We start from the raw sequence: 27420 nt of genomic DNA on the forward strand, positions 1-27420 counted from the left end.
ACACAGTAACTGTTAGAGCCAGGTAATCACTGCAGGAAGCGCTGAAAAACAGGGAAGCTGTAGAGTTATTCAAAGGAGCTCTGCAATCATCTCTAGTCTGCCTGCAATTCTCCAATCGTTATTTAAAAAGCTTTAACTTTGGTCCCGTTCATTCCACCATTTTTCATTTTTTGCCTCAGTTCCGTCCAGCGTGGTTACTCTGATTCATGCAGACTAGGGATGCACGATATAATCGGCCCCCTATCGGTATCGGCCTTAAAACTGAATATCGGACATCGGCCACCCCACCGATATTTAACCCGATATTTGATCAGCTTCTGAGTTTCTAAAGTCTAAAAAAAAATAATAAATACTACTTCTTCTTCTTCCTCAAAAACTTCTTTTTTACAGACTTAAAAACTTCTAAAGACGAGGGAAAAAATATTGATCCATTAAAATATCCCAATATCTTCATATGCTGATATATTGCCATTTAAAAACACCATATCAATCTCTTTTACTAATGAAATATTGCTATATGTCATCGTTATGCTACGAAATCCCCCGAAAATTCACCAAATGTTGCCATATTTTTATATGTTGATATATTGACGCGGTATCGATCTATTTTACTAACAAAATCTCACAAGAATTTTCAAAATATCACGAGAGTTTGTAACAGAACAATGAAATTTCACCAGATTTTGAAAGTAAAATAGATCGATACCGCGTTTTTAAAAATCTATTTGATATCAGCATATGAAAATATATTTGAGTATATTATTTTTCAAAGTGTCAGAAATGGATAACAAAACTGCTATTTTCAATGACTACTTATTTTTGTCCAGCTTTAACATCGGTATCGATATCGTTTATCGGCTACATGAGTTTTAAAATATCGGATATCGGCCAAAATCCCAATATCCTGCATCCCTAATGCAGACTTTAGTTTGCTAACAGAATCGACTACTTTTTATTTAAACACGTCTTCATGTTCCAGGGATTATTACCCCATCTACTCTAACCATCTTTATTTTTTATTTATTTAAAGGTTTAATTGGTGGATATTAAGCATTTAAATTTTCATTTATAACATAAATAAACTTGTTCTAAAGGAATCCTCAGGAACAGATGGAGAAGAAAGAGCCGCCGTCCACCAACACCTCCGTTTCTCAAAGCTTGACGACAGGCGACCAGGAGGGCAAACAGAGGCGCAAGTAAGAATCGACCATCTAGCTGGAGAAAGATGGCGGCGCAGATCTGTCACTGAAAGGCTTTCTGACTCCTGCAGGTCGTATCTGACTCCCGTACGAGACGAGGAAGCAGAGGCCCAGAGGAAAGCCCGCTCCCGCCACGCCAGGCAGTCCCGACGCTCCACCCAGGTAGATCCGCGCGCTCCCGTGCCCCCTGCTCCCGTGCCCCCGTGCCCCCTGCTGGGGAACCTCATGATGGACGCTCGTGTCTCACTCATCTTTATTTTTTTACTTCTAAGGGGGTTACACTGACAGACTTGCAGGAAGCAGAGAAAACGATCAAAACCACAAAGACGGAGGGCAAAGGGAGAGAAAAGAACGAGGAAGAAGAGAAGGAAGCCAAACAGAAGAAGGCAGACGAAGGGGTAAAGGACCTATTAAATACTTAGGAGCCTGTTCTGTGGGGCGGATCATGTTTTTGTTATGATGCAGAGCAGAACGTTGTTGCTTTGCAGGAAGTCAGCTGGAGATCTCGTATAGCCAGCCTGCAGAAGTCAGACCTGCTGGGTCTGACGCAGCCTGCCGGCTCTGCTCGCCCCGAGGCATCTGAAAGGAAAGGTTAGCATCTGCACATTCCCAAAGGTCTAATCATTTTAATCTGATTTTACACCGTAAACCAAGAAACAACGCAGGTTTTTCAACTATTGCAAAAAATGTATCTATTGTATTTAACCGCAGTTTTTCTGAAACCAATAATTATCCATAGCTTTAAACATTCAACACTGAATACCACTCAGATTCAATTTTTAACTTTGATTTTTAACTTTTCAATTAGCTTTTTTATTTATTTTTTTTCCAACTTGAGGGGGGGTCCATTTGTTGTTGTTTTTTTAACAGTGTCCTGTTTGACAATGTGGCGATAAGAAAAATTAATTAATAATTGTCTTGATGTCAAAATGAACCCAACAGATTTTCCTTTCTCCAGTGGAGCAGTACGGCTATCGCCATAGTGTTCCGCTGGATTAATGCATATAAATAACTTTATTATAATTATGCAGGGAGTGTTACAGATTAAGAGGACACTGCAATGGAAGTAGAACAGGAAAGGAAAAACAGGAAAAATGAGAAAAGATGAAAGAAAGAGGAGATAAAAGGGAGACAATGATGCTAATGATGAAACTGGCCCTATAAAGGGTTAATTAATCTGAATTATTTTTGTTTTGTTTCTGTGTGGTTCTGCTCAGATGTTGAGTCCATTACAGGAGAGAGCGAGACTGAAAGATGGGACAGAGAGCGCAGGGAGAGGCGTCAGGCTCGGGCCAGGAGGAAGGCGCAGCGGAGCGGAGAGGTAACCATCCTCCTCTAAACCACAAACTAAAAACCTGCAGCGGCTACAAAACCTGTTGATCTCCTGCAGGGCGAAGACGTCCAGCCCGCCGCAGAGGAGGAGTTCTCAGGGAGTGGGCCGGATCCACAGGTTGCCCCTCATGTGTGTCATCAAAGAGCGCTCCACTCAACCAGCAGCTGTATTGACATTTTCTCCCTCTGTGCAGAAAGACAAAGACACCAGTTCAAGGTTGGACAGCTTGTATAACAGCCGCACCCAGAGAGAGGGATCAGAGGCTAAAGATTATAAAAAGGTGAGCAGCAGGAGGTGGCCATGAGGCCATGTGCTCATATCTGACTCACTAATGGATGTGTGCGTGGCAGCTGTTTGAGGAGGTGTCGAGGGAAAACAGTCAGCTCCAGTCGCAGCTGCAGGACACCCAGAGGATCATCAGCCAGACTCGGCTGGAGGTGGAGAAGGCGGCGCAGGTGATGAAGAGCTGCAGCTTTTCCTGCTTTCAAACCTGCAGCTCTTATTTATGAAGCCGCTTCTTTCCCCAACAGAGACAAGAGCGCCTCACCGACTGCTCAGCGCTGCTGGAGCTAGAGAGGAAGGTAACCCCCCCCTCCCTCAGTGTTGCCTGGTTTTAGTTTTGGTTGCCTCACTGCGCCACCACAGCCGTCTCACACTCCTCTGCCTCCACTTCAACCACTTCCTCACTTGTTTTCACTCAACTTCTGTCTTCCTTCTCCCCCCCTCCCCTCCGGTCCCCCATCTCCTTACGGTGTTTTCGGACGCCAGGACCGGAGGATGTTGGAGCGGCGCATGGCAGAGCTGGAGGAGGAGCTAAAGGTGAGGGCCGCTCCTCTTTGCATGACGCTCTGCTCAGTCTGGCTGCAGAGCCGCCGCTCGCCGTGTGATGCGGCGGCCACCTGCCAGCAGCTTTACCAGCGTCTAATCGGAGAACGCTTTGACTTTAGAACGCCACGATCTTTGCATCTGTGTGAAGTTTGCATTTATGAGGCTTTAACAGTAAAACCGTGAAATTATTATTAATGGCGATGTTTGTTTCTAACTTTGGATGTTTGCTACATATTTAATTAGGAGGATTCATGAACCACAAGGAAAACACTTCTACTCTCTGGAGCTCCAAGATGGCCTGTTTTCAGTTCTATTCATTATATATCTATAGCGCCAATTCCCATCATGTCATCTCATGTCACTTTATAGATCCAGATCAACCAGATCATCCAGTCAGATTGATTCAAAGTTTTCTATCTAAGGAAAACCAGCTGATTGCATCGACTCATTGACTCTTCAGCAATCCCTCACACTAAGCATGCTTGTAGCGACAGTGGAGAGGAAAAACTCCCTTTGAACAGGAAGAAACCTCCAGCAGAACCAGGCTCAGTGTAAGCGGCCATCTGCTGAGGCCCACTGGGGTTCAAGGAGACAGAAGCAGACATAGAAAAAGAAGCATAGATACAAAAGGCAACCAGCTCCACAGGCGGCCCCGTCCAGGAAACACACAGCCAGGCAGACGAGCTCCGAGCCAGCTCCCATGTCAGAGGATGAAGAGAGCACATCCAGTTAGTCACAGTCAGAGAAACAGGACTACACTGGAAAACAGGCCGAGCTCCAACATCTAGAAACAAAGGTGTTGATGGCAGCAGCACAGCTGATATTTCTCTCCAGGATGGAGTCACAGCCAAACAGGAACAGACCAGATGAAGCTACTATGAGAAAAAGCAGAGAGAGCAGAACGTTAGAGATTGAACTAACAGATTCTGCAGAGTGGGAGAATAGAGATAGAATGAAGCAGAATGATGAAAAAGGGGTCCCTATGTCCTCTAGCAGTCTAAGCCTATAGCAGCAGAACTATAGAGATAGATCAAACATCCGCTTTGGAGGAAAATCCCAAATAAAATCTGTTAATCTGACGGGGAAGGAGTCAGTTTGGAGTCGCACATCTTGTTTATAGTGAGCAGGACAGACTGGAGCAAAAACGTCTTTAGACGTAGATCTCATTATGTTTTTAATAGATGAACACTCTCTATCTGTTCTGGTTCTAGATGCCGCAGACTTAAGTAGAGCTTTGCTTTATAGAATGTTCCAATGATTTTCATTTTATAATTGTTAGCTTAACTTTTCATGATCTGTCCAAGTGGGAACGTTTTTTAATGTGTGTAAAGCACAGAGACAGAAATAATCTGAATAGATCTGCTCAGCCTGCCTAGTCGGAGCCTCTCTATACGCAGTCAGTGATTCATGGAAAAACATCGGAATGGAGATTAAAAAGTCGGACCAGTTGCTTTGTTCAGGTGTTAAAGGAGCGCTATGCGAGATCTCTGCTAGTTCATGCTAATGTTTGCTCTTATGGTGACATCAACACCTTGGAGTACGTCACTGACTGTTTGTGTTTTCATTCGGCTGAACACTTTTGAAATGTTCAACCGAAAAGACTGATAGAAGTTGTTAAAACTTTGCCCTCTGGCGTTGTGGCGTGGAATAACAGCGCAGACCATGCTTCAATATATTGGACATAAATCAAAAATATCTGCGACGCGCTGCTGGGGGAGGATAACCAGGCCGTTACCCCCCCTATGCTACAGGCTGAAAGTCGGCGCGATGGAAAGATTCTCGCACGACTGGAGAATCGGCCTGAAAAGTGCAAAAATGTTGCGGCTTTATTTTCATATGGGTTTATTATTCTATATTGTAAAGGACTGTTGTTAGGGATTTAAGGTCCTGGGATCCGTTAGCGGATGTTTTCCTCTCCAGTAGGAGGGGAGTCTGCAGCGCGGCGGCGATGCTTCCTGATTCTAACCTGAGCTTTAATCCTGCAGGTTCTGGTCGACCTGAGAGCCGACAACCAACGTCTTAAAGATGAAAACGGAGCTCTGATCCGCGTCATCAGCAAACTCTCCAAATAGACTGAGAGAGACGACCACCAGGGACACGCCCCCCCAACCCGTCCCCTTTCATCCGTCCCGCCGCTTCCATACATTCCTTTCCGTGCCAAAAAGCAGGGGACGGCGGGGGGGGGGGGGGGGGGGGGGGGGGGAGTTCTACGCACATCAGCACTGCAGCTTCACTTGGATTGAAACGCCGGAGCGCCCGGCTGTCACCTTACAGCCGGGCGGCTCTCCCTCCATGACGCCGTCCTGCGACTCTCCGCCGTGGCGCCCTGAGGCCCGCCAACGCCTCCTTTCTTCCAGTCCACAAAGCGCACCCCATGGTGTCGTCCTTAAAGCGCCCACCTTGTATTTATTCTTTGTGAACACGTCACACGTTGAGAAGGTTTCCCCTCACCGGGTCCCAGTGTTTGGGTGTGTTCTTCTTCTGTGGTGTTACGCCGTGGCGTGAAGGCGTGGGGGGGGGGGACGCCGGTGAAGCTCTGTTGGTTTTTTTTTTTGCTGCCACATGCAAGTGTTTAAACCCACCTACCTCTCTCCACCTGTGCACCTCCTGCATCTTTAGTTTGATCCTGTATCACAGACATGACCCCTCCTCCTAAAGACCAAGCAGGTCAGCGGACCACAGCACTTTACCCCCCCCCCCACCAGGCTCTTAGAGAGACGATTTAATCAGCAGCAGCATCATCCTCTGAGAATTAAGTTTTTAATGATGATATTTTCCTGTTTTCAGTTCCTCTTTTACTAAGAAGCATGGTTCTATATTTAAATCTTTAATATTCTTATTTTGAAGTCAATTCCACGTATCTTTGCTTCACATGTTGGTTTTCTAATAGAAACTGAATCTGCACCCTAATAATAAAAATGTGTTTTTCAAAGCTTCCTGGTTTTCTGAAGATTTCTTCTTTGATTCTTTTCTTTACTTTTATACTTTGAATCTGTTTATTTTCAGGCTTCGGTGTAAAAAAATAATGAGGTTTAATTCTATAAATCATAATTTTGAAAATAGTGTTTCCTCATCATTAGTTTATTAAAACGAGTTCTGAAACATTTTAATGTCACAAAAAAAGAAGTAAAATGGGACCGTTAGCTAACGGTTAGCGCTGCATTCGGCGCGCCACAGTGACCTCAGCAAAGAATCCTCCTCACTTCTGTAAATGGAAAGTTTAGTGGAAGGAAGAAGTTTGGTATGAAAAAGGTAATAAAAGCCGTGAGACGATTTTGAAGCAAATATTTATATCCAGGCCTCCTGGTTCTAATAATGCACTGGAAAAAAACATCTAGAAATAAGTAGAAATGTGTTAAATTAAGTGGATTTAGCCTTAATTTGAGTCGGTAAATGACATGATCTGCCAATGGAATGAGTGTTTTTAACTCTTAAAATAAGATATTTAGATCTTGAAATAAGACAATGCAATGGTGTTATTTAAAATGTAAATTGTGTTGTTCTATTGGCAAAATGTCTCCTTTACCTCCTCAAATTAATTTTTTTTATTTTTTCCAGTGTGTAAAGGAAGTCCAGGTCTGTCTCCTGTAGACTGTAAAACATGTAAATCTAAATAAGTCCTTTTATTCTTTAAATAAGTGCATTTTTTTTCTTGAACTTAGGAGGTAAGGTAGGTAATCTCCATGGATTAGTTTTCTCCTTTCTGCTGTGTTTGACCTCATCATGTGGGATCTGTGTGCGGGTCAGCAGACGGCCTGGCTGAGAGAAAAAGGAAAACCGCAGCTGCTGCACTAACTGAGACTAAAAGAGGAAACGGAGCTACACAGATGTATTTACGGCATGTTGCATGAATCTGCTGCTTTTCCCAGGTGAACCATTCCTCTCAGCAGTCTGAGGGACAGAAATGAGTCTGTGCTGCTGGAGGAGCACATCTGGGGCAAAGCTGCGTGAGACCTGAGGCCTTCTGGCTCAAGTTAAGCATCTGTTTGGCCCATCTGAGAGCAGAGATGGACCAACTGTCCTGGATGCTGGGAGAGCTGACAGCAGCGAAGCTCCTAAAAAGGAAGAGCCGAGGCGCTCTCTGTAAATATCCCTCAGGTCTGAGAAAGGCCTAGGAAGGGAGCTGGAGAGGAAGAGGGAAGCGGATGGATTGCAGCCTTATATGGACACAGTGCTGCTGTTCCCATGGTCTGTGGCTCTGACAACCGGCAGGATGCCAGAAGCTGCACAGAACGGCTCCCTGGCGCCACCTAGAGTTTCAGCTCATGTATTGCTTTTATCCGGCTGGGAAAATGGAAACATTCGCATTTTCATCCATTTTCTTAAATTTATAACTAATGGTTTCAGATTTAACTTTGCGTCATCTTGAAAAACTTATATTTTTGGTACGTGGTGAGCAACAAGTTGGGGCAGCACCGAGTCCGACCACAAAGAAATTGTCTGGATGAAACTAATTATTTTGATCTTTTTTATTTTTCATACCAACAGCCCAAATGGAAATGAGCTTAATTAAAAAATTATTCCTCTGGTAAAATATTGAAGCCGAAATTTCTACTTAAATAAGGCAACCAAGTACTTATCAATTCTAATCAGTTTATTTCTATAGCTCCAATTCACATCATGTCATCTCAGGTCACTTTCCAGTTCACCAGATCATCCAGTCAGATTGATTCAAAGTTTTCTATCTAAGGAAAACCAGCTGATTGCATCGACTCATTGACTCTTCAGCAATCCCTCACACTAAGCATGCTTGTAGCGACAGTGGAGAGGAAAAACTCCCTTTGAACAGGAAGAAACCTCCAGCAGAACCAGGCTCAGTGTGAGCGGCCATCTGCTGAGGCCCACTGGGGTTCAAGGAGACAGAAGCAGACATAGAAAAAGAAGCATAGATACAAAAGGCAACTGTCAACCAGCTCCACAGGCGGCCCCGTCCAGGAAACACACAGCCAGGCAGACGAGCTCCGAGCCAGCTCCCATGTCAGAGGATGAAGAGAGCACATCCAGTTAGTCACAGTCAGAGAAACAGGACTACACTGGAAAACAGGCCAAGCTCCAGCATCTAGAAACATCTCTCACTTTGGACTTCTTTACTTGAAACCTCTGTTTAAAAATAAGTACAAATTCTTAAAATGCGTATATTTACCCTTAAGTGGAGTAAATAAGATGATCTGCCAAAGGAATGAGTATTTTTACTCTTAAGATAATCTGATAAAATGAACTAGAAATTTTGAAATCAATTGTTTTTTTTTATTTTAAATGTAAATTGTTTTATTTCATTAGGAAAATGTCTCACCTGCTTAATTCAAGAAAAAACACACTTTATTCAAGAACCCACAGATCCACCGTGGGAACATGCAGAGTCCAAGCAGAAAGACCCCAGGTCAGGAATCGAACCCAGAACCTTCTTACTGCCAGGCAGCAGTACTACCCACAGTTCCACTGAGCAGAGCGTCTCACATCTATACATTTTTATTTTTCATTGTCCTTTAATCATTGAAAACAGTTTCATTCTGATTTAGTGCAGCAGGCAGATTATTTCAAGCTGTTTTGTGTTTTCAGTTTTGATTTATTGATGTATGAAGATGAACTAACGGAGTTATAAGAAGTAACCCTATAATGCTGCATAATCTCCAAGATTAAACTCCATTTATTCAGAGAGATTTAGAATAATCCCCAGCGACACCGCTAACAGCACCTTTCACCATGCTGTAAATAAGATATTACAGAAAAAACTGTTTTAAAGTAAACTTTACATTTTATAGGGCGTCAAAGCGAGACGTGTTTTATTGTGAGAAGTTATTTCTGTTTCTGCATCATTTTAAAAATGTTTGTACTGAAAATGCTTCCATTTACCTTCAACCCTGTAAAACGTTTCACCAACAGAGACTCAGGGCGTCATTTTTTAGATCTTCTGATTCAGATAAATGAGTTTCTGCAGGAGGAAATCTGCACTGCAAAAAATCGAAATCTAGATAAGTCATTTTTTTTCTTAAAATAAGTGCATTTGTTCTTGAATTAAGGAGGTAAAAGGGACATTCTGTCAATGGAACAAGACAATTTACACTTAAAATAAGAAAACACTATTGCATTGCCTTATTTCAAGTGCATATTATCTAATTATCTTATTTTAAGAGTAAAAATACTCATTCCATTGGCAAACTATCTCATTTACCTGCTCAGATTAAGGGTGAATACACTTAATTAAGGATATTTTTGCTTATTTCTAGATCGTTTTTGCAGTGTGAAAAACATATTAAACATTAAACTTGATGATTAAAGCAGGTAAAAAAAAATGTTTGTCTTTTTACTAAAAGAAAATGTTTAATTTAAAGGTTGTTTTAACACATTTATACGATGTGCAGGTCATTCTAATCCACTTTCACACTTTGCTGCAGATCAGTGCTAATAGTGTAACATTGGGAACCAGTTAAGCCCTAAAACTGCCGTACATGTCGACATCCATAATAAAACTTTCTGATTTGATTTCAGAGTTAAATCTTTTTTTTTTTTTCAAACTTATTGAAGTTTTTACTGCATTTTAGTTTGTAGCTTTTAAAGCTGCAGCAGGACGTCACAGAAACCACCACCTTTCACTGACTTTGTTTGTGTCACAATCAGCGCAGCAGGTCGGACACCTTTTATGGAGCTCTACTTCCACTCATCTAATAAAATAATCATTCACAGCCGGGAACCAATGCAGCACATTTAACCCCTGCAACGTCCTAAACTCAAAGGAAACATCAGAGTCTAAAATGTTCCTTTATGCTTATTGAGAATGAGCAGATTGTTAGATTTTATTGAAAAGTTTCAGATTAATAAAAATATTTTAAAAGGTTTAACTTTTAAATTTAATATTAAAGAGAACAAGCATGTTTAACAGTTCTAAGAATAATCTTTTTTTATGGTAACCTGCACTGGAAAAAACATCTAGAAATAAGTACAACATCTTTAAATGAAGCGTATTTACCCTTAATTTGAGCAGGAAAATGTGATAGTTTGCCGATGGAATTAGTATTTCCACTCTTCAAATAAGATAATTAGATATTATGCACTTGAAATAAGACAATGCATTCGATTTTTCTTATTTTAAATGTAAATCATCTTGTTCTATGGCTAAAGAGTCTCACTTTCCTTCTCATTTTAAGAAAAAAATGCACTAATTTTCAGAAAAAATGACTTATTTAGATTGTAATTTTTAGCAGTGTGGTTGCAATCTGATGCTAACAGTTAAATATTTTGTATGTGTTTGAGCTTGGTTTATTTCCCAGAAAATAATATCAATAATTGCTCTTAAACTCAGACTTTTAAACATGGGAAATTTTTCCAGATTCCCCAAAATCTATAAGAAAAAATCTATAAGAAATCTGTTAGAGATGATGATGTTCTTTATAGGGCCCCCAAATCTGCTTAGGGCCCCAAAGAACCTTTGTCCAGCCGTCATTACAAACCAGACCTCTGTTTAATATCAGGAATAATTGTTAAATATCCTAGAATATATATAAAACAAACAAAGAGGTTTTTTTTTTGGTATAACTCTTAATAAATGAACCACTTTGATTTCCAAGCTATTTTTACATTTCTCATATTTAATGAAGGGGGATTTTTTTATTTTTTTATGCAGCAGCAAGTTATTAATCTAATTGATTAATAAATGACCGAAATGATGTGAGAAAAGGACTAAAGATCACCTCTCCTCATATATGCGACATTTTTGCCTTTTTTTACTGGGGAATCCCACCCAGAATGTCAGAATGCAGATCAACACGGTTTGACTGTCATGGCCGCCGATGCACTGAGACATTTCTGCAGTCTGTTTGTCTTTGACTCATTTTATTTCAGCTTTTTATTATTATCTACACTGCAAAACTGTCTAAAAACAGACGAGTCCAAAGTATTCATGTTTATTCCTCCAGTATAAATCCTACAGTTTAAAAACACTTTTATAGAAGTTAGAGGATCAACTTCAGCTTTTTACTCCAGTAAAAGTGTAAAAGTACCATTTTTAAAACTACCTAAAGTATAAAAGTATTCCAGGAAAAACTGTTAAGAAGCTTTACTGCTCTACTCTATTAAAGGAACATTTTTCTATAATTCTGGATGATAAATTCCTTAGACTTTATTTTATTAGTTTTATGACTAATGGTAACAGCGTCACATTTAACTTTGCATCATCTGAAAAAACTATTTATTTTGGTTTGTGGTGAGCAACAAGTTGGGGCAGCACCGAGTCCAACCACAAAGAAATGCATTTTTTTTAATGGTTTTTATTTTTTTTAATACCAACAGTCCATAATGAAAATCAGCTTAAATGAAAACATAATTCCTTTGGTAAAATATAGAAGCTGAAATTTCAAAGTATTTGTAATTTGTTACTTGAGACCTCTGTCTAAAAATAAGTAAGAATTCTTAAAATGCGTATATTTACCCTTAAGTGGAGTAAATTAGATGATCTGCGAAAGGAATGAATATGTTTACTTTTAAAATAAGATAATTAGATATTATGAACTTGAAATAAGTCAAAGTTATTGTTTTTTTCTTATTTTAAATGTAAATTGTTTGATTTCTTTGGCAAAATGTCTCACCTGCTTAATTCAAGAAAAAATGCATTTTACTGAAGAAAAAACAACTTTAAATGTTGCAGTGCAGGACATAGATCAACAAAAGTAGTTTACACCCTGGAAAAACCATCTAGAAATAAGGAAATAATAGTTAAATTAAGTGTATTTAACCTTAATGTGAGTAGATAAATGAGAAAATTTTCCAATGGAAGGAGTTTTACTCTTTTTTTACTCTTTTACTCTTACAATAAGATAACTGGATAACATGTGCTTGAAATTAAACAATGCAATTGTGTTTTCTTATTTTAAATGTTAATTCTCTTGTTACAACGGCAAAAAGACTCTTATCTCCTCAATTCAAGAACAAATGCACTTATTTTAAGAAATAAATGACTTATCTAGATTTTGATTTTTTCCAGTGCAAATATGAATTTATTTTTAAAGTATCTGCATCAATCTTCCACGTCTATATTTCTTAATTTGTTTGAGCAAAAACTTGGTCTGATTGATCAGAGAACATCTTTTAACAGAAAGTTTAATATCTAGATGGATTAAAGCCTGGATTAAAACAGGTCCATTTGGGACTAATTAGCTGCAGACAGAGAAGATGATTTAGATGATTGCATTAAGTCATAAACATTGTGACCTGTAGGGTATTTTTGCAGCCAAGTCAGGCCCTCCTGCTGCTCAAACATTAAACATGCAGACGCTGACAGAAGCCTTTTAAGATCAATATCCAGAGTAGCAAAAGACATCATAATGAAATCTATCGAGACTTTAAGTCCTTCCTGCACAGCTGTGTTGAGACAGACTGAGATGCATCGTCAAACTGCAAAAAATTTCAATCTAAATAAGTAATTTTTCCTTAAAATTAGTGCATTTGTTCTTGAATTGAGGAGGTAAGTGAGACGCTTTGCCAATGGAACAAGACAATTTACATTTAAAATAAGAAAAAACAATTGAATTGTCTTATTTCAAGTGCAAATGATCTAATTATCTTATTCTAAGAGTAAAAATACTCATTCCAATGGCAGATCATGGTATTTACGCGCTAAAATGAAGGGAAAATACACTTGATTGAACACATTTTTCCTGCTTTCTGGATGGTTTTTGCAGTCCATGTTAAATCCATGCCAGGTTTTTCAGCATACCGAAGTTGGGTCCAGGTTTTCCCTGCAGCAGCAGTGAGGCCTCCTCTTCCTGCTGATTTACTGCAAAAATAACTTGGAGGCTCTTTGTGAACATCTTGGTTCTGCTTTTGTCTTCGAGCGGATTGACATCAGAGCAGGAAGCTTCATCATGTAAAGAAGAGGAAACTTCTTCAGGTTGTTTTTTCTTCTTTGTTTCAGTTGCAGCTTCATGTAATGTTGCTGATGATGCACTGGAGATAAAACTGATCACTGAGGTTTTAGGAAAGTTTTCCAACTCATTTTCAGTCACTTCAACTTAAACCTTTATCTGTTTATTGCTAAATCTGCATCGTTTATGCATCTCACTGCAGCAAACAGTTTACATCTGGTCATCTTGTGACACTAAAGAGGTCAAAGTTCACAGCCTCTAGAATTGATCCATTGTCTTATAATGATGTTAAAGAACAAATGCTTGATTTTTGTCACATTTTAAACCTTCATATTATCTAATAAAACATACATTTAGGTAAAGATAAGCAAATTAAATACAAAAAGCTTTTTTAAATGAGTATTTACTGAAGGCGAAAGGTTTTCCAGGTCAGAATGGACATCAGTTTGTTTAAGTGCATTTATTGAGTCACACCAAGTAAAGCTTCTGACTGACAGACCTGCTGAATCAGAAAATCCATCCAACTGAACCCATCTGGCAACAGGAAGTAGAAAATGTTTGGAAACAATCATTGATGTAGTTCTGGGACTGAATCATAATGAGATCAGCGCACTGGGAAAAATCTAAATCTAGATAAGTCATTATTTCTTAAAATAAGTGGCTTTGTTCTTGGATTGAGGAGATAAAAGAGACATTCTGTCAATGGAACAAGACAATTTACATTTAAAATAAGAAAAAAAAATTGAAATGTCTTATTTCAAGTGCATTTTATCTAATTATCTTATTCTAAGAGTATAAATACTCATTCCAATGGCAAATTATCTAATTTACCTGCTCAAATTAAGGGTAAATATGCTTAATTTAAGAAATTTTTATTTATTTCCAGATTTTAGCAGTGCACCTTCTTCTCCTTTGACTATCTGAGCTGATGTAACGAGTACATTTCTCCAGTGTGAGATCAGTAAAGTCAATCAATCAATCAATAAAACTCTGATTGATCACTGTGGGCTTCATTTGCCTCTTATGGGTTCAGTGTTCATGATTCAACAGTAAAATATAAACTAGGTAACAATTATTTGGGAGAAAAAACCCAACAAAGACCAGAAAGAAAAACAAAGAACTCTCTGTTCAGGGGCGGAGCTAGATGGGGGGCCAGAGGTGGCCATGGCCACCCTTAGCTAATCATTGGCCACCCCTGTAGCCACTCCTACCAATTTTCACTCTAATACAGATGTTGGCAGTAGTAATAATCTCAAGTGGAATGTTCAGTTCAATTCAGTTTATTCCTATAGCGCTAATTCACAACACGTCATCTCAAGGCACTTTACAGTTCAACCAGATCATCCAGTCAAGTTCTAACTTTATTAACATTTAAATCTTTCACATATTAACAGGTTCTTGACAACAAAAACACTGCGATTAATTACTAACATACAAAGATACAGAATAAATGCTCCTTTCAGAACTAGAGCCCCCTCAGTGTACATTGGTCATTGCCTGGCCATCAACATTTTCTGGCTACGCCTCCGTCTCTGTTTGACAAAAAAACATCCTGGATGAAAAAAAAACACAATCCACTGGACTTTGTTTCCAAGTTTAAAGACGTTTCTCTTCCATCCAGGAAGCTTTTTCAGAAATAGCGTTGAGTTCCAGGTCCAAAGGGGGGGACCCGTTCATCCGTTTCTATTTGCATGTTTTCTAAACTAAAACCAGGCTTTGTTGGGCTGCTGGATAAAACCTGGAACTAAACGCTATTTCTGACATTTGGAATTGAAAAATCTTCCTGGATGGAAGAGAAACGTCTTCAGACTTGGAAACAAAGTCCAGCGGATTGATTTAAACCGTTTTTGGAATGACTGACCTGGATGACTGGGAATCTCCACCAGCATCCTGGATGATGAACTGGATGTTTGGGGAAAGCTGTGGGGCCAAGAGTAACGTGTTTAAAAGGTCTCCAGACTCTGATGATCTAAATAGAACATAGATGTTTGATAAAAGACATGATATGATAGTAGAACGTGTTAATTGAGTTGTGGACGATGGGCTTTAACAGCGTTCCTTCCTCTGGACTTTGGTAAATTGATGATGCATTTAATTCTCAACCAGAAAAGAAGAACATCTGCTCACCAGTTTGTCACCTTAAGCTAGAAAACACAACAAAACATTGATCCAAAGCCCATTTCTGAAAAAAAGAAAAAACTGAAAAAAAATTTCGGGTGTGGCCTAGTCAAATCCTCCTGAGATGTGGGGGTTCCTGAGCAAATAACTGAAATCTCAATAAGTAATTTTACGTAAAATAAGTGCATGTTTTTTAATTGGGGAGGGAAGTGAGACACTTTGCCAATGAAGCACGACTATTTATGTTTAAAATAAGAAGAAAAAACAATTGCATTGTCTTATTTAAAGTGCATATTCTCTAAATCATCATATTTTAAGAGTAAAAAACTCATTCCATTGATAAATCATCTTATCTACTCAAATTAAGGCTAAATACACTTAATTTAAGACATTTTTACTTATATCTAGATTGTTTTTGCAGTGTCGACCTAAACAGAAACTCTCCAGTGTAGCAGAGTTATTTAGTTCTATAGATCCGCTCTCATTTAAATCATTTCTTTACTTTAATGACTTATTACCAGTTTCACCAACATAAAATGGCTTTTTGAAGCAGGTTTAAGGATCAGATGAGTGATCCCATTGGGTCAGGCTGGTTTGGATGGTTTTTCCTTCATAAATAAATAAAAAAGGATTAATTTGGAGAAAAGAAATAGGAAGCTTTTTTATTTTATAAAAAATGTAGGTTTTCTTTGATTATTTTAGTCAGAAACATTAAGAAGAAAAAGGCTGAAACAGATAAAACCTTTTCAGCATCACTCTGCAGCTGTAATCACGTCATTAACTGTGTTTTCTCCCCCTGATGAAGCGACAGTGAGAAGAAAAACCTGCACAATGTCCCGTAACTCAGACCCGTACATCTTCACCACCGACACCCTCCCCAGCGACCTGCGTTTCCTCCCTCCTCTTGCAAATGGCCTCCTGGGCTGGAAGGTGTTCAGCAGCGTCATGCACATGGGTGGAGTTTATAACGGGGAGGCTGGACACTGCCACCGCGCCGACGTCCCCTGTCCTCTGGCTGTGAAGATGGAGGCAGAGGACCCCGCTCAACACAGCTACACCCTGGACACCCACACAGGTCATCCATACAGGAAGTGAGCCTCTAGTTCACGCTGAGGATGTTTACCGTCATCTCTTCACCTTCAGGTGTTTTCTGCCACACGCTGAGCTCAGCAACGGAGACCGCCACCCAGTCGCTGTATTCTCATCGCTTTTACCCCAACATCTTGGTGATGGAGGTTCTGTTGGAACGCCACGTGACCTCAGAGGAGGCGGTTACAGTTAATCTGGTCAGCTCATTCACCCCTCAGAGCAAAGACATTCACTTTGAGTCCTGTCCGGACTACAAAGGTGGAAGGTGAGACTGTGACGTATTTTTACTCTCATTAAAAGACCCTCAGGAGAACGAAGGGGCAGTTTGGATGCATTAAAAAAGAAGCAAAAAGAAAGCCGCTGCATCAAGAACACGCGTCATGGGAGCCGCAGGGACTTTAGACATGCAGGATGTGGTTCTTTCAGAGGCAGATTTCTGACTTATACAGTGAATACTGCCTTGTTCCAATGTTTGGCGCCGTGGAACGTTTTGTATTAAACATATCCAACCCTTAAAGGTATTGCGGAGGATTTTCTCGAAGTTCTTAAAAGACCCACTTAAAAAAGAAAAAATGCATGTGCGAGAGCGTGCACCAGCCCATTCCTCCTCGTGCACGCTCTGTTTAAAAGTAGCTGTTCTCATTGCAGCTCACTGTGTCCGTCCACCTTAACCCCTAAATCCCTCCATCACTATAGAGCGGGGACTCTATAGTGAACTTTATAGTGAAATCAGTTAACTGACCGTTCAAGCAGATGATCACTGCTTTTTGCTACGTTGGTCACTAACTCCGCCTCCACCGCGCGGTGCCATCTTTGTTATTAGTCGCCGCTGTCGGGTAGCGACAGCCTATGGCGACAGGCAGCAGCCGTGACAGTAATTCCCATAATGCTTTGTGAGGAGAGCTCTCAGTGCAAAGCATTCTGGGATATATCTGCCCTTCTGAGGCCTTTCTCTCCTTCTCATACACTTCGTAGACGCATTTTCTCTTCCGACCTTCGGCCATATTTCAAAGAACAAGGGTGAGAAAGGTGAGCTTCAATGACTGTCTGAAACCGTAGCTCTACACAGATATACGCCTGAAAGTGCGCAGAAACAGATACGGTAGCTTAAGCCGAGCATACACTGTACGGTATTTTGAATCGCTACAGCTCCCACCGTACGACGAAACCACAGCGTTTAAAAGTTCTCAGCTCACCATGTTTGTTCTCTCACTGTGCGACCCGACGCTCTGATGCGATCTACCTGCTCACACTGTATGTCTAAAAACCAGGTGGGACTCAGCTCCGCAGTGAGATGGCGCTACTGGGACTCGTCTATCCGGAAGCCAAACCAGTAGCAGAGGAACATGAAGCTCACTAGAGTGAAACGCGCTGCCTTGGATATAATTTTGTCCCTAAAAAGAAAAGGAGACGACGTCTTTGGACAAAGACATGGCTGAGCTAACGTGGCTACTACGGTCTGACAGTTTGACAGAAAGAACTCCATTTCACTCATTGCCCCCCCGCCATGCTGCTGGGTTTTTATCTGAGAGGAAGAAGAAGAAGAATCCTTGTTTGCCCACTGAGCCATTTGCCCACGACCACCTTAAGATGGCCGACTGAAAATCAAACATGTTTGATTTTCTCACGACCTTACGGTTTCTGATGGGGGGGGGGGTCGTTAGAGGCTGACCGCCCATCATTACCCCCTGTTCACTACACCACGCACCATCAGGCTGAAAGACGGCCCGATCGAAAAAATCTCGCCGGAAAAAGGACAAAACATCGTACAGTGTATGACCGGCTTGACGGGGCGAGGACGTGGGACGGCCTTACAGTACGTAAACATATCACCAGAATGATTGACAGTTAGGAGGACCTCTTATTGAGATGATCCACCTGGAAATAAAAGATCCTCCTCTATAGCTTTAACATTTAATTAAATCTGCAAACTCTAAAAACTGTTTGGTTTTTTTTGTTTGTTTTTTCCATGAAAATTTCTCGAATCTGCACCACATTTTGTTGACTTATCTTAAAAAAATAAAGTCTTAAATGTATTCCTAAAAGCCTGTGGCGGTGATTACGGATCATGTTTGAAGACTCTTTTGTCTCTGACGTCCATCCAGGCACATTGAAGGACAAACGACCACGGCTGAATTCCCCGGAGGCTTCTGTCCCACCGTCCATCTTATCTGGACGCCCGTTCCTTCCTCTCTGACGCTGCTGCCGCAGCAGACAAACGCTCGCTGGGGGTTCTTCCTGGTCGTGGCCAACAGCTTAGAAGCTGCCACGTCCAGCTATGATGAGGGCTTGAACCTGATGGTGACCGGAGACCTTCGCCCGTCTCATGAGGAGGCCTGGAAGGAGCTGTGGCTGCAGAGCAAAGTGGAAGTAACGGGTTCTGAGACCCTCTGCAAAGCTCTTATCGGCTGCATGTTCTATCTTCTTAGCGCCTTCCCGTCCATCCATGACACCTCCAGCTGCTTTGGAGGGGTGAGTCCAGGCGGGCTCTCGAATGGCGGCGACGGCCAGGATTACTGGGGCCATGTTTTTTGGGATCAGGTGAGGCTCCCGCTCGCCGATTGGAACCTTTGCTGTTTATGTCGATGTGAATCCCACACAGAGCCCCTTTCTTCCTCTCAGGATGTTTGGATGTATCCAGGAATTGCTCTTTTCTACCCTAAGCTCGCCCGATCTGTGCTGGAGTACCGAGTGGGAACGATAGATGGCGCAAAAGACAACGCCCAGAAGCAGGGCTATAAGGTACAATGGGTGTGTTTGATTTCAGAGGCTGCGTCCTGCGACCCAGTCCAGGTAGACCGGGTCCTTGGAGCTCCATGAAAATAAGGAGGTTTGTGGATTCGAATAGGTCATGCCCTCTCCGGCTTTCACCACCTGTGTGCTCTGTCGCCTAGCAACCGTGAAAGTTGACACACGGAGCAGGCAAAGAATGGATGCCGAACTTCTCACTGCGGCTCTGGGTGCTAATAAAATTTTGGATGAGCTTCAGCAGCGGTACCGTCGTCTCAGATATCAGATTTATAGTCTCAACACTGCAGAGATATTAGAATCTGATCTTAAATGCAAAACCTTTCAATAAACCAAACATTATCTGCCAAATATCTGACTCTAACCGTAAAAAAAACTATTTTCATTCATTTCTATTCATATACTTGGATTATATTAAGCTGCACTTCCAATATTCTCCACTGGTCGGCGCCATTTCCCTTTTTCCTCTGAGCATGGAGCAGCCGGTGTTCTTGTCAGATGAGCGTACATATTGTTAATACCCGGTTATCCCTTTAGTTTTATGTGAAAAATGACTTTAATCTACCTCAACGGGCGTGTATCCCTTTAGTCGTTTACAAAACCCAGTTTATTTACTTACTCTTTGGTGTTTTTAAATAACTAAACTAAATGGATACCCGCCCGTTGAGGTATTTTAAAGTCTATTTTTTGTACGAAACTTTAGGAATAAATTCTAATTTGACGTCATGTGCATGCGTGTTGACTATGGGTATACTGATCTGACAGAACACCGGCTTGCTTGGACTCCCAATGAATCATGGGATACCAGGAGGATACAGCGGACCGTCCTTCAAACGGGCTAAAAGAAGGAGGTATTTGTCAGCCGCATAACAAGGAGTCTTCCAATCCGAACAGGCCTCGGCGTCGCGCTATGATGTAATCGGCAATCTGGCCTTCGGAGGACGCATCCCCTGAATTCAAACTCAGCCACCATTCAAAAAATCACTAATCTGTCACAAAACCTTGGTTATTTCAGATCTTTCCTTCTGTCTGTAGCAGTTAGTTCTTTACTTCAGTTGAATGAGGAATACTTTAGTTTAAAAAATTAAAGAAGAGTTTATACTGGGTTCAAATAATGTCAGGAAAATTCTCAAATCAAGATACAAACTTGTCCAGGTGGTCAGCAGCACTCTGCTGCATGCAGGTCAGCTTCCATATTTTAACAATCAGAAACGACAGCAATGTGTGAAGTCTAAGAGCAGATTCTATCTTCCAGGGATTGAAGTTCCCATGGGAGAGCGCCGTGTCTGGGAGAGAGGTGTGCCCAGAGGACATCTATGGGCAACAAGAGATCCACATCAACGGAGATGTCACGTTGGCCTTTCAACACTATCTCTACCTCACTGAGGTAGCCCCCCCCACCCCCGCTCTGCATCACATGGCCTTCCTCTGGATGACTAGATGTGCTGTTTGTTGCAGGATCTGTCCATGTTCACAGAGGGAAAGGGCAGCGAGGTGATCTACGGAGTGGCTGATTACTGGGTTTCTAGGGTAACATTTAACCCTGACGACAAGAAATATCACCTGCTTGGTAAGAATTAAGGCCAGAACACAGAAAACCATGTGAATTCTAATCAGTTTATTTCTATAGCTCCAATTCCCATCATGTCATCTCAGGTCACTTTATAGATCCAGATCATCCAGTCAGATTGATTCAAAGTTTTCTATCTAAGGAAAACCAGCTGATTGCATCGACTCATTGACTCTTCAGCAATCCCTCACACTAAGCATGCTTGTAGCGACAGTGGAGAGGAAAAACTCCCTTTGAACAGGAAGAAACCTCCAGCAGAACCAGGCTCAGTGTGAGCGGCCATCTGCTGAGGCCCACTGGGGTTCAAGGAGACAGAAGCCGACATAGAAAAAGCAGCTGCAAAAGGCGGCCCCGTCCAGGAAACACACAGCCAGGCAGACGAGCTCCGAGCCAGCTCCCATGTCAGAGGATGAAGAGACCACATCCAGTTAGTCACAGTCAGAGAAACAGGACTACACTGGAAAACAGGCCAAGCTCCAACATCTAGAAACAAAGGTGTTGATGGCAGCAGCACAGCTGATATTTCTCTCCAGGATGGAGTCACAGCCAAACAGGAACAGACCAGATGAAGCTACTATGAGAAAAAGCAGAGAGAGCAGAACGTTAGAGATTGAACTAACAGATTCTGCAGAGTGGGAGAATAGAGATAGAATGAAGCAGAATGATGAAAAAGGGGTCCCTATGTCCTCCAGCAGTCTAAGCCTATAGCAGCAGAACTATAGAGATAGCTCAGGATAACCTGATGTTAAAACAAGGTGGTGGCGTTTAGTGCTTATTGAGAGTCAATGGGGATGATTTCCTGCAGGGGGCAGCGTAGCTCCAACTGAGATAGAGCCCAGGTCTATTTTAGTCGGACTACGCAGCAATTCAGCAGCAATTTCATGGTTCTGACGGGAAGAGAGACGTGGTTTCAAATTAAAACGCATCAGCTTTGGGAGAAAATCCAAAATAAAATCTGTTAATCTCACGGAGAAAGAGTCAGTTTGGAGTCACACATCGTGTTTATAGTGAGCAGGACAGACTGGAGCAAAAACAATTAATGAAACAATAAAATAGAAACTTTCCCCATGATAGGAGTTGATGAGGACATGCATAGATCTGCTCACCCTGCCTAATCGAGGCCTCTCTATACGCAGTCAGAGGGACATGGAAAAAAATTAGATGAGGGATTAAAAGTCGGACCAATCGGTCTGTTCAGGCCTTAAAGGAACGTCTGCTGATTCTATGATGGGTTTGCTTTTTATTTCATGTAAAGATGGAGCCTTTAGCAAAACATCATAAGTTGCCAGAATAGAACATATGACAAAAAAATGACTCCTAATTTACTTTTACATGTTGAAATGGTCACATAACTTATTTTAATGCTGGAAAACTAGATGTTATTTGTGTCTATAAGAATCTATTTGAACATGAAATGAATATTGGCTGAATCTGTTGTAAAATCGGCCGGTTTAATCTAATCTGTGTAAAAGTCTTACAAGAGATTTAATGAACAGGCAAAACAAGTTAGTTTGATAACTTCCAGTCTATCATCTGCACATATTTAGGAGCTATTTTCCCATTTTCAGTTAAATCTGATTTATTTATTTAGAATAGGTTTTTGGTTGGTGGTTCAATTGATTAGTTATGTAAATTTAATTTGGGACGTGGGTGTTTCACAGTATAAATAGGTAGGTTTAAGGTAGCTCATATGCGTGTGGGTGGTCGAATGTGGTTTTTTTTGTTTTAACCAGTCCTAGTCCCAGTTCCAGTCAGTCAGTTTTGTCATCAGTTTTCAGTCTGCCAGTCAATCAATCAAAGAATAGGTGCAGGAATCAGACAGCAGTAGCAGAGTTCTGTGAAGCTGTAACTTCTTTTTATGAATAAATCAAACAAATAACTGCATTTTGACCCTTTTTTTTTGCACTGGGTAAGCCAAAATCCACGATGCATCAGGTGATTATTTGAGTTAAAATCACCACTTTCTTTGATCACTATTATGTGTTAAGTTCTTTGATGCTTGAATTTGAATTTTGTACTAATAGTCAATACACACATATTCTGCTCTGGTGTGCAAAACCAGTTAATAATATGGTTTACTAAACTAAATATAATAAATATTTTTTTTTAACAAAGGTCATATTAAATACAAATACTCATTTATACAGACATGTATAAAAAAAGATGAAAATGTTGGAAGTTTATGATGCAACTCAAATGGATTAAAGTCATTCAAGGATTGGAAAAATTAGTTAAAAAATCTTTTTTTTTTGTCCATTTTGACCTAGCTTTTCAAGAAATGTGTTCTTTCATTGTTGTATTTCTGCATCATATATGTCATAAGGATTTACCAAATGCTTCATCTTCTTGCATTTAGGCGTTATGCCACCAGATGAATATTACTACAACGTCAACAACTCTGTGTACACAAACACTGTGGCCAAACTCAGGTATGCGATTCAAACATTAGCAGAAAACCTGAACTCTGCATTTATTGGCACCTTTGGTAAAAATCTGCAGAAAGATCTAGATCCTATTCCAAATATTTGAACCAAATCCTTAAAGTAGGATTTAACTTTTTCCAAACTGCTGAGATGGTCTAGAAGCTTTTATTTTTGTAACCTGTGGTTTCCTGTTTCCTGGATATGAATAGGATGGGTTCAAAATGCTGTAAGCTGCTCTTCAAAGTATAAAAGAAAAAGGTTTCTAGTGTCTTGAAATTATGATCTGATTATATAACATTTAAGATTTAGAGGATTTTTTTTACCAGGGGCCTCAACAGATCAGAGTGACTTTATTTTTTGTGCTTTATAACAGAAGTATGTTTTCTGCTCTTAGTCTCCAGTTTGCCGTTGAGCTGGCGGATCTTCTTCAACATCCGGCACCAAACGAATGGAGAGAAGTTGCTGAGGGTATCAGCATACCTTTCGACCAAGAGTCGCAGTTCCATCCTGAGTTTGACGGCTACAGTAAAGGTCAATGTCTGGACTTCTTTTACACCAAACCAGTCAGCAGGATCAAACATTCATCCAAATGTTTGGTGCCAGCAGGTCAGCCGGTGAAGCAGGCCGACACAGTGATGCTGGGGTATCCCCTCGGCCTGCCGATGACGCCCGAGGTTAGGAGGAATGATCTGGAAGCTTACGAACCAGTCACAGACCCAAACGGGCCGGCCATGACATGGGTGAGTTATTCCGTTTATTTTCATAGCCTGGACTGGCGATAGCTGCACTTTATGTAAACTTTACAGACTGCATACTTTTTGTTGCTTTATATTGTCTACAGATTTTCTTCTGAGAGTGTTTTACTTATTTTTTTATATTCTTATATTGAATTTTAGTTAAACACAGTAGTCTAGTTGTAAAAAAAAACAACAACACGTGGATGTTTTTTTTATTTTTATTTTTTTGAAAGCATATGCAGCCTAATTAAAGAAAAAAGTCCAGTCGGTAGGAATAATCAGTGGATCATTATTTATACCTAAAACTAATACATTCACAGTGATTTAATTAATTTACTATTAATCAGTAATAAAATAAAAACTATTTTCATTGCGATCACTGAGTCTGGGAGCGGCCATTTTTGCCCAAATCTAGTAGCCCCTCCCTCCTGCCATCTTCCAGCAGTGACGTCACGGTGCGGTAAGCCTAGCGCCATTCTCCCCGCTTTCCAAGCTAAATCAATGGGAACTACTAGACACATCTGCAATCAACAACAATTATTGAAGATTTCCAGAGGACTTCACCATTGAAATTCACCAGAGCTATAGTGAAACTGACAATGCCCACGTGCATGGCAGCTGGATGCTGGAATACATCGGGTAAAAGGGAAAAAAAAAGAGTTATTCCACCTTTCTGATTCCTGATCCTCCACGGACGGGTTGGTCGTTGGATCGCCAACTTGAAGAGGGAGGATTTGCCATCGAACTTCTGGCCAGAGAAAAAACCCGTAATATGTAGCCAACATTTGGAAGAAGAATGTTTTCAAGATGACTTGGATAATAGCGCGTTGTGACAAACACCAGATACAGCACTGGGACTTGATCAACAGCCGATACCGCACCGTGACGTCACTAACCAGTAGGTGGCAGTAGTGTTCTTTGACAAACATGGATGCCTCCAGTAAAGCACATTCACATGAAAATTACTCTGAATTAAAAACACTGATCATTTATTGAACAGGATGGAATCATTTCAGATTTAAAGAACTTTCAGAAGTTTGGATTCTGAATATAAGCGACTTTTCCTTTAATGCAGCTTAAGGAGGCTTTACAAAGCATTTACCAAATTTACCAACACAAACATAAACCATACAAAATAAGGGATTTGGTTACAACTGTTGAAAAGTAAGTCTACCATATTTGGAAAATGGTACCACCAGCTCTTTCTTCATTCCTAAAAAAAACACCTAAAAATGATCCTAAATCCAAAAGTACATAATGTGTTTATTTCAAACATTTGATAAACTGATTTGTCTTTCTATGTTGCTGTAGACCTTCATTCCAAAGTGCCAATAAATAAAAAAAGACGAATGAATTAATTTTCCTTTCTATTGTCAGGGAATGTTTGCCATAGGCTGGCTGGAGCTGGGTGAAGCTGACAAAGCTCAACGTTTACTTGAAAAATGCTTCAAGAACATCCAGGGCCCATTTCAGGTATGCTGTGACTCGCTGTGACTCGCTGTGACTCTCTGTGACCCTCTGTGACTCGCGGTGACTTGCTGTGACTTGCTGTGACTCGCTGTGACTCTCTGTGACTCGCTGTGACTCTCTGTGACTCTCTGTGACTCGCGGTGACTTGCTGTGACTCGCTGTGACTCTCGGTGACTCTCTGTGACTCTCTGTGACTCGCGGTGACTTGCTGTGACTCGCTGTGACTCTCGGTGACTCGCTGTGACTCTCTGTGACTCACGGTGACTTGCTGTGACTCGCTGTGACTCTCGGTGACTCACGGCGACTTGCTGTGACTCGCTGTGACTCTCGGTGACTGGCGGTGACTCGCTGTGACTTGCGGTGACTTGCAGTTACTCGCGGTGACTTGCTGTGACTCGCTGTGACTCTCAGTGACTCGCTGTGACTCTCGGTGACTCGCTGTGACTCTCAGTGACTCGCTGTGACTCTCAGTGACTCGCTGTGACTCTCGGTGACTCGCTGTGACTCTCTGTGACTCTCGGTGACTGGCGGTGACTCGCTGTGACTTGCGGTGACTTGCAGTTACTCGCGGTGACTTGCTGTGACTCGCTGTGACTTGCAGTTACTCGCTGTGACTCTCAGTGACTCGCTGTGACTCGAGCTCCCTCGTTGCAGCAGCAGTAATTCAGCGACGGCTTCATCTCCTCTCCCCGTAGGTATGGAGCGAATCATCGGACGGCTCTGGAGCAGTGAACTTTCTCACAGGTATGGGAGGATTCCTGCAGGCGGTGCTGTTTGGCTACACCGGTTTCAGGTCGGTCATTTGTCCTCCCATCATTTCCACTATACAGATGATTAATCTCCTGTCAGCGTTTTACCAGATTTACACGCTGTGTTTAGGGTTCAGAAGGAACGCTTGATCTTTTCCCCGCTGCTTCCGGACGACATTTCTGAACTGTGTCTCCGCGGCATTAACTATCTGGGCAATCAGATGGACTGGCTGCTCAGGAAAGATGACGTCTGCATAATACTCAGGCAGCAGACTGGCAGAGCTGGAAACGCTAACCCCCGTCAGCTGCAGGTTGTCCTGAAGGCATCAGGAGCTAAAATCCCTCTAACAGCAGGTAACAAACATGCAGCAACATGCAGAATAAACAATAAAGTTCTGAAAATGAATTTATCTCATATTTTAATGCTTCACATCTTAAAATTTCAGGACAGCCGGTGACTTTTCCTCGCGAGGCGGGCTATATATGTAAAATGGACCCACCGTCTTCCTGCTGGCCACTTTGAAACAAGATCAATCGCCCTCTTTATTGTGTTTAAAGGAAAACTTGCAAAGTTACTATTTCTGCAATCTTTTGTTACATCTTCCAATTTTCAATGATGAACATGGAAAATAATGCCTAATAATATAAAGGGACAATAGGGGATAATTTAGTATAATTTGTGCTTTAAGCTTGGAGGATATTTTCCCAAATTGTTGTTTTGGTTAATTAAGAAGATAAATATATTGTTTCGTTAACTGGGTTTCTGTGTGGTGGTGAATAAGGAAATGGTTGGAAACATTCTGCTGAAGTTTCTGATAAAACATCTAAAAAAAATAAAAAGTCTTCTCAATGTAAAAACCCTTTATTGTTTGTAAAGAGTTTTAAGTTAGTTATTTTCACAATCGAAGGCACACTGGAATTAAACTGGATCTGGGTTATAAAGAATGGATTTCATAGAAGAATTTTACAGTATGCAGATTTATCTTTTAATTCAAACTGAATAAAAATGTTTTGGGTTCAGAATGTTGATGAGTCAGAAACAATTACCTTATTAATCACTTACAGGAAATTATTTTCAGTGCAACCGTTTACAGAAGAAGAAAAATAATATATATATATAAGACAGAATATAACAAGTAAAATGACATCCCACACAGTAACATTACACCCTTCCCATACAGTGTAAAATAAAATGGAGGAATAAGATAAGTTTCTCCGTATATAAAACCAACAGTATTAACAATCCCAGTGCTGCTCAGCAGGGGCAGATTTAGGAAATTTGAGGCCTTAGGCATAGAC

At 41.0% G+C, this 27420-nt stretch overlaps 2 protein-coding genes across 7 annotated transcripts in view; both read left to right on the top strand.

The window, feature by feature from the left end:
* Positions 1-7735, top strand: part of zmp:0000001167 (protein phosphatase 1 regulatory subunit 12A) — a 43365-nt gene extending 35630 nt beyond the window's left edge. For 3 of the 5 annotated variants that reach the window (XM_038291280.1, XM_038291281.1, XM_038291284.1), the window contains 11 exons: positions 1095-1196; positions 1271-1361; positions 1472-1597; positions 1688-1790; positions 2417-2520; positions 2590-2649; positions 2726-2812; positions 2883-2987; positions 3063-3113; positions 3301-3351; positions 5346-5548. In XM_038291280.1, the coding sequence (XP_038147208.1) occupies positions 1095-1196; positions 1271-1361; positions 1472-1597; positions 1688-1790; positions 2417-2520; positions 2590-2649; positions 2726-2812; positions 2883-2987; positions 3063-3113; positions 3301-3351; positions 5346-5432 (967 nt within the window). In that variant the 3' untranslated portion in view covers positions 5433-5548. Of the gene's footprint in view, positions 1-1094; positions 1197-1270; positions 1362-1471; positions 1598-1687; positions 1791-2416; positions 2521-2589; positions 2650-2725; positions 2813-2882; positions 2988-3062; positions 3114-3300; positions 3352-5345; positions 5549-7229 lie in introns of those variants that run through there. The other 2 variants (XM_038291282.1, XM_038291283.1) reach the window with 2 other exon arrangements.
* A 5349-nt stretch (positions 7736-13084) lies between these two features.
* pgghg (protein-glucosylgalactosylhydroxylysine glucosidase) lies at positions 13085-26834 on the top strand. Of its 2 annotated transcripts, none has more exons than XM_038291296.1 (14): positions 13085-13243; positions 16141-16410; positions 16479-16689; positions 18530-18965; positions 19047-19166; positions 20428-20559; positions 20631-20742; positions 23099-23171; positions 23560-23696; positions 23772-23905; positions 25280-25375; positions 26068-26165; positions 26252-26475; positions 26568-26834. In XM_038291296.1, exons 2-14 carry the CDS (start codon positions 16167-16169, stop codon positions 26642-26644), a joined length of 2094 nt encoding a protein of 697 aa, XP_038147224.1. In that variant the 5' UTR covers positions 13085-13243; positions 16141-16166; the 3' UTR covers positions 26645-26834. The 2 variants fall into 2 exon arrangements, with proteins under 2 accessions (XP_038147224.1, XP_038147225.1); XM_038291297.1 differs by having other exon boundaries at positions 13091-13243; positions 16147-16410.
* Positions 26835-27420: the final 586 nt, after the last annotated feature.

This window comes from Cyprinodon tularosa, unplaced genomic scaffold (genome assembly GCF_016077235.1).
Source record: "Cyprinodon tularosa strain WSP-4 unplaced genomic scaffold, ASM1607723v1 ctg298, whole genome shotgun sequence".
Lineage (NCBI taxonomy): Eukaryota > Metazoa > Chordata > Actinopteri > Cyprinodontiformes > Cyprinodontidae > Cyprinodon > Cyprinodon tularosa.

Bases quoted from the DNA above. Each gene is read 5' to 3' on its own strand.
- pgghg (XM_038291296.1), top strand. From the start codon at position 16,167: ATGTCCCGTAACTCAGACCCGTACATCTTCACCACCGACACCCTCCCC. The intron at 16,690-18,529 runs GTGAGACTGTGA...ACGTCCATCCAG, and splicing joins CCGGACTACAAAGGTGGAAG to GCACATTGAAGGACAAACGA. The intron at 26,476-26,567 runs GTAACAAACATG...TTAAAATTTCAG, and splicing joins TAAAATCCCTCTAACAGCAG to GACAGCCGGTGACTTTTCCT.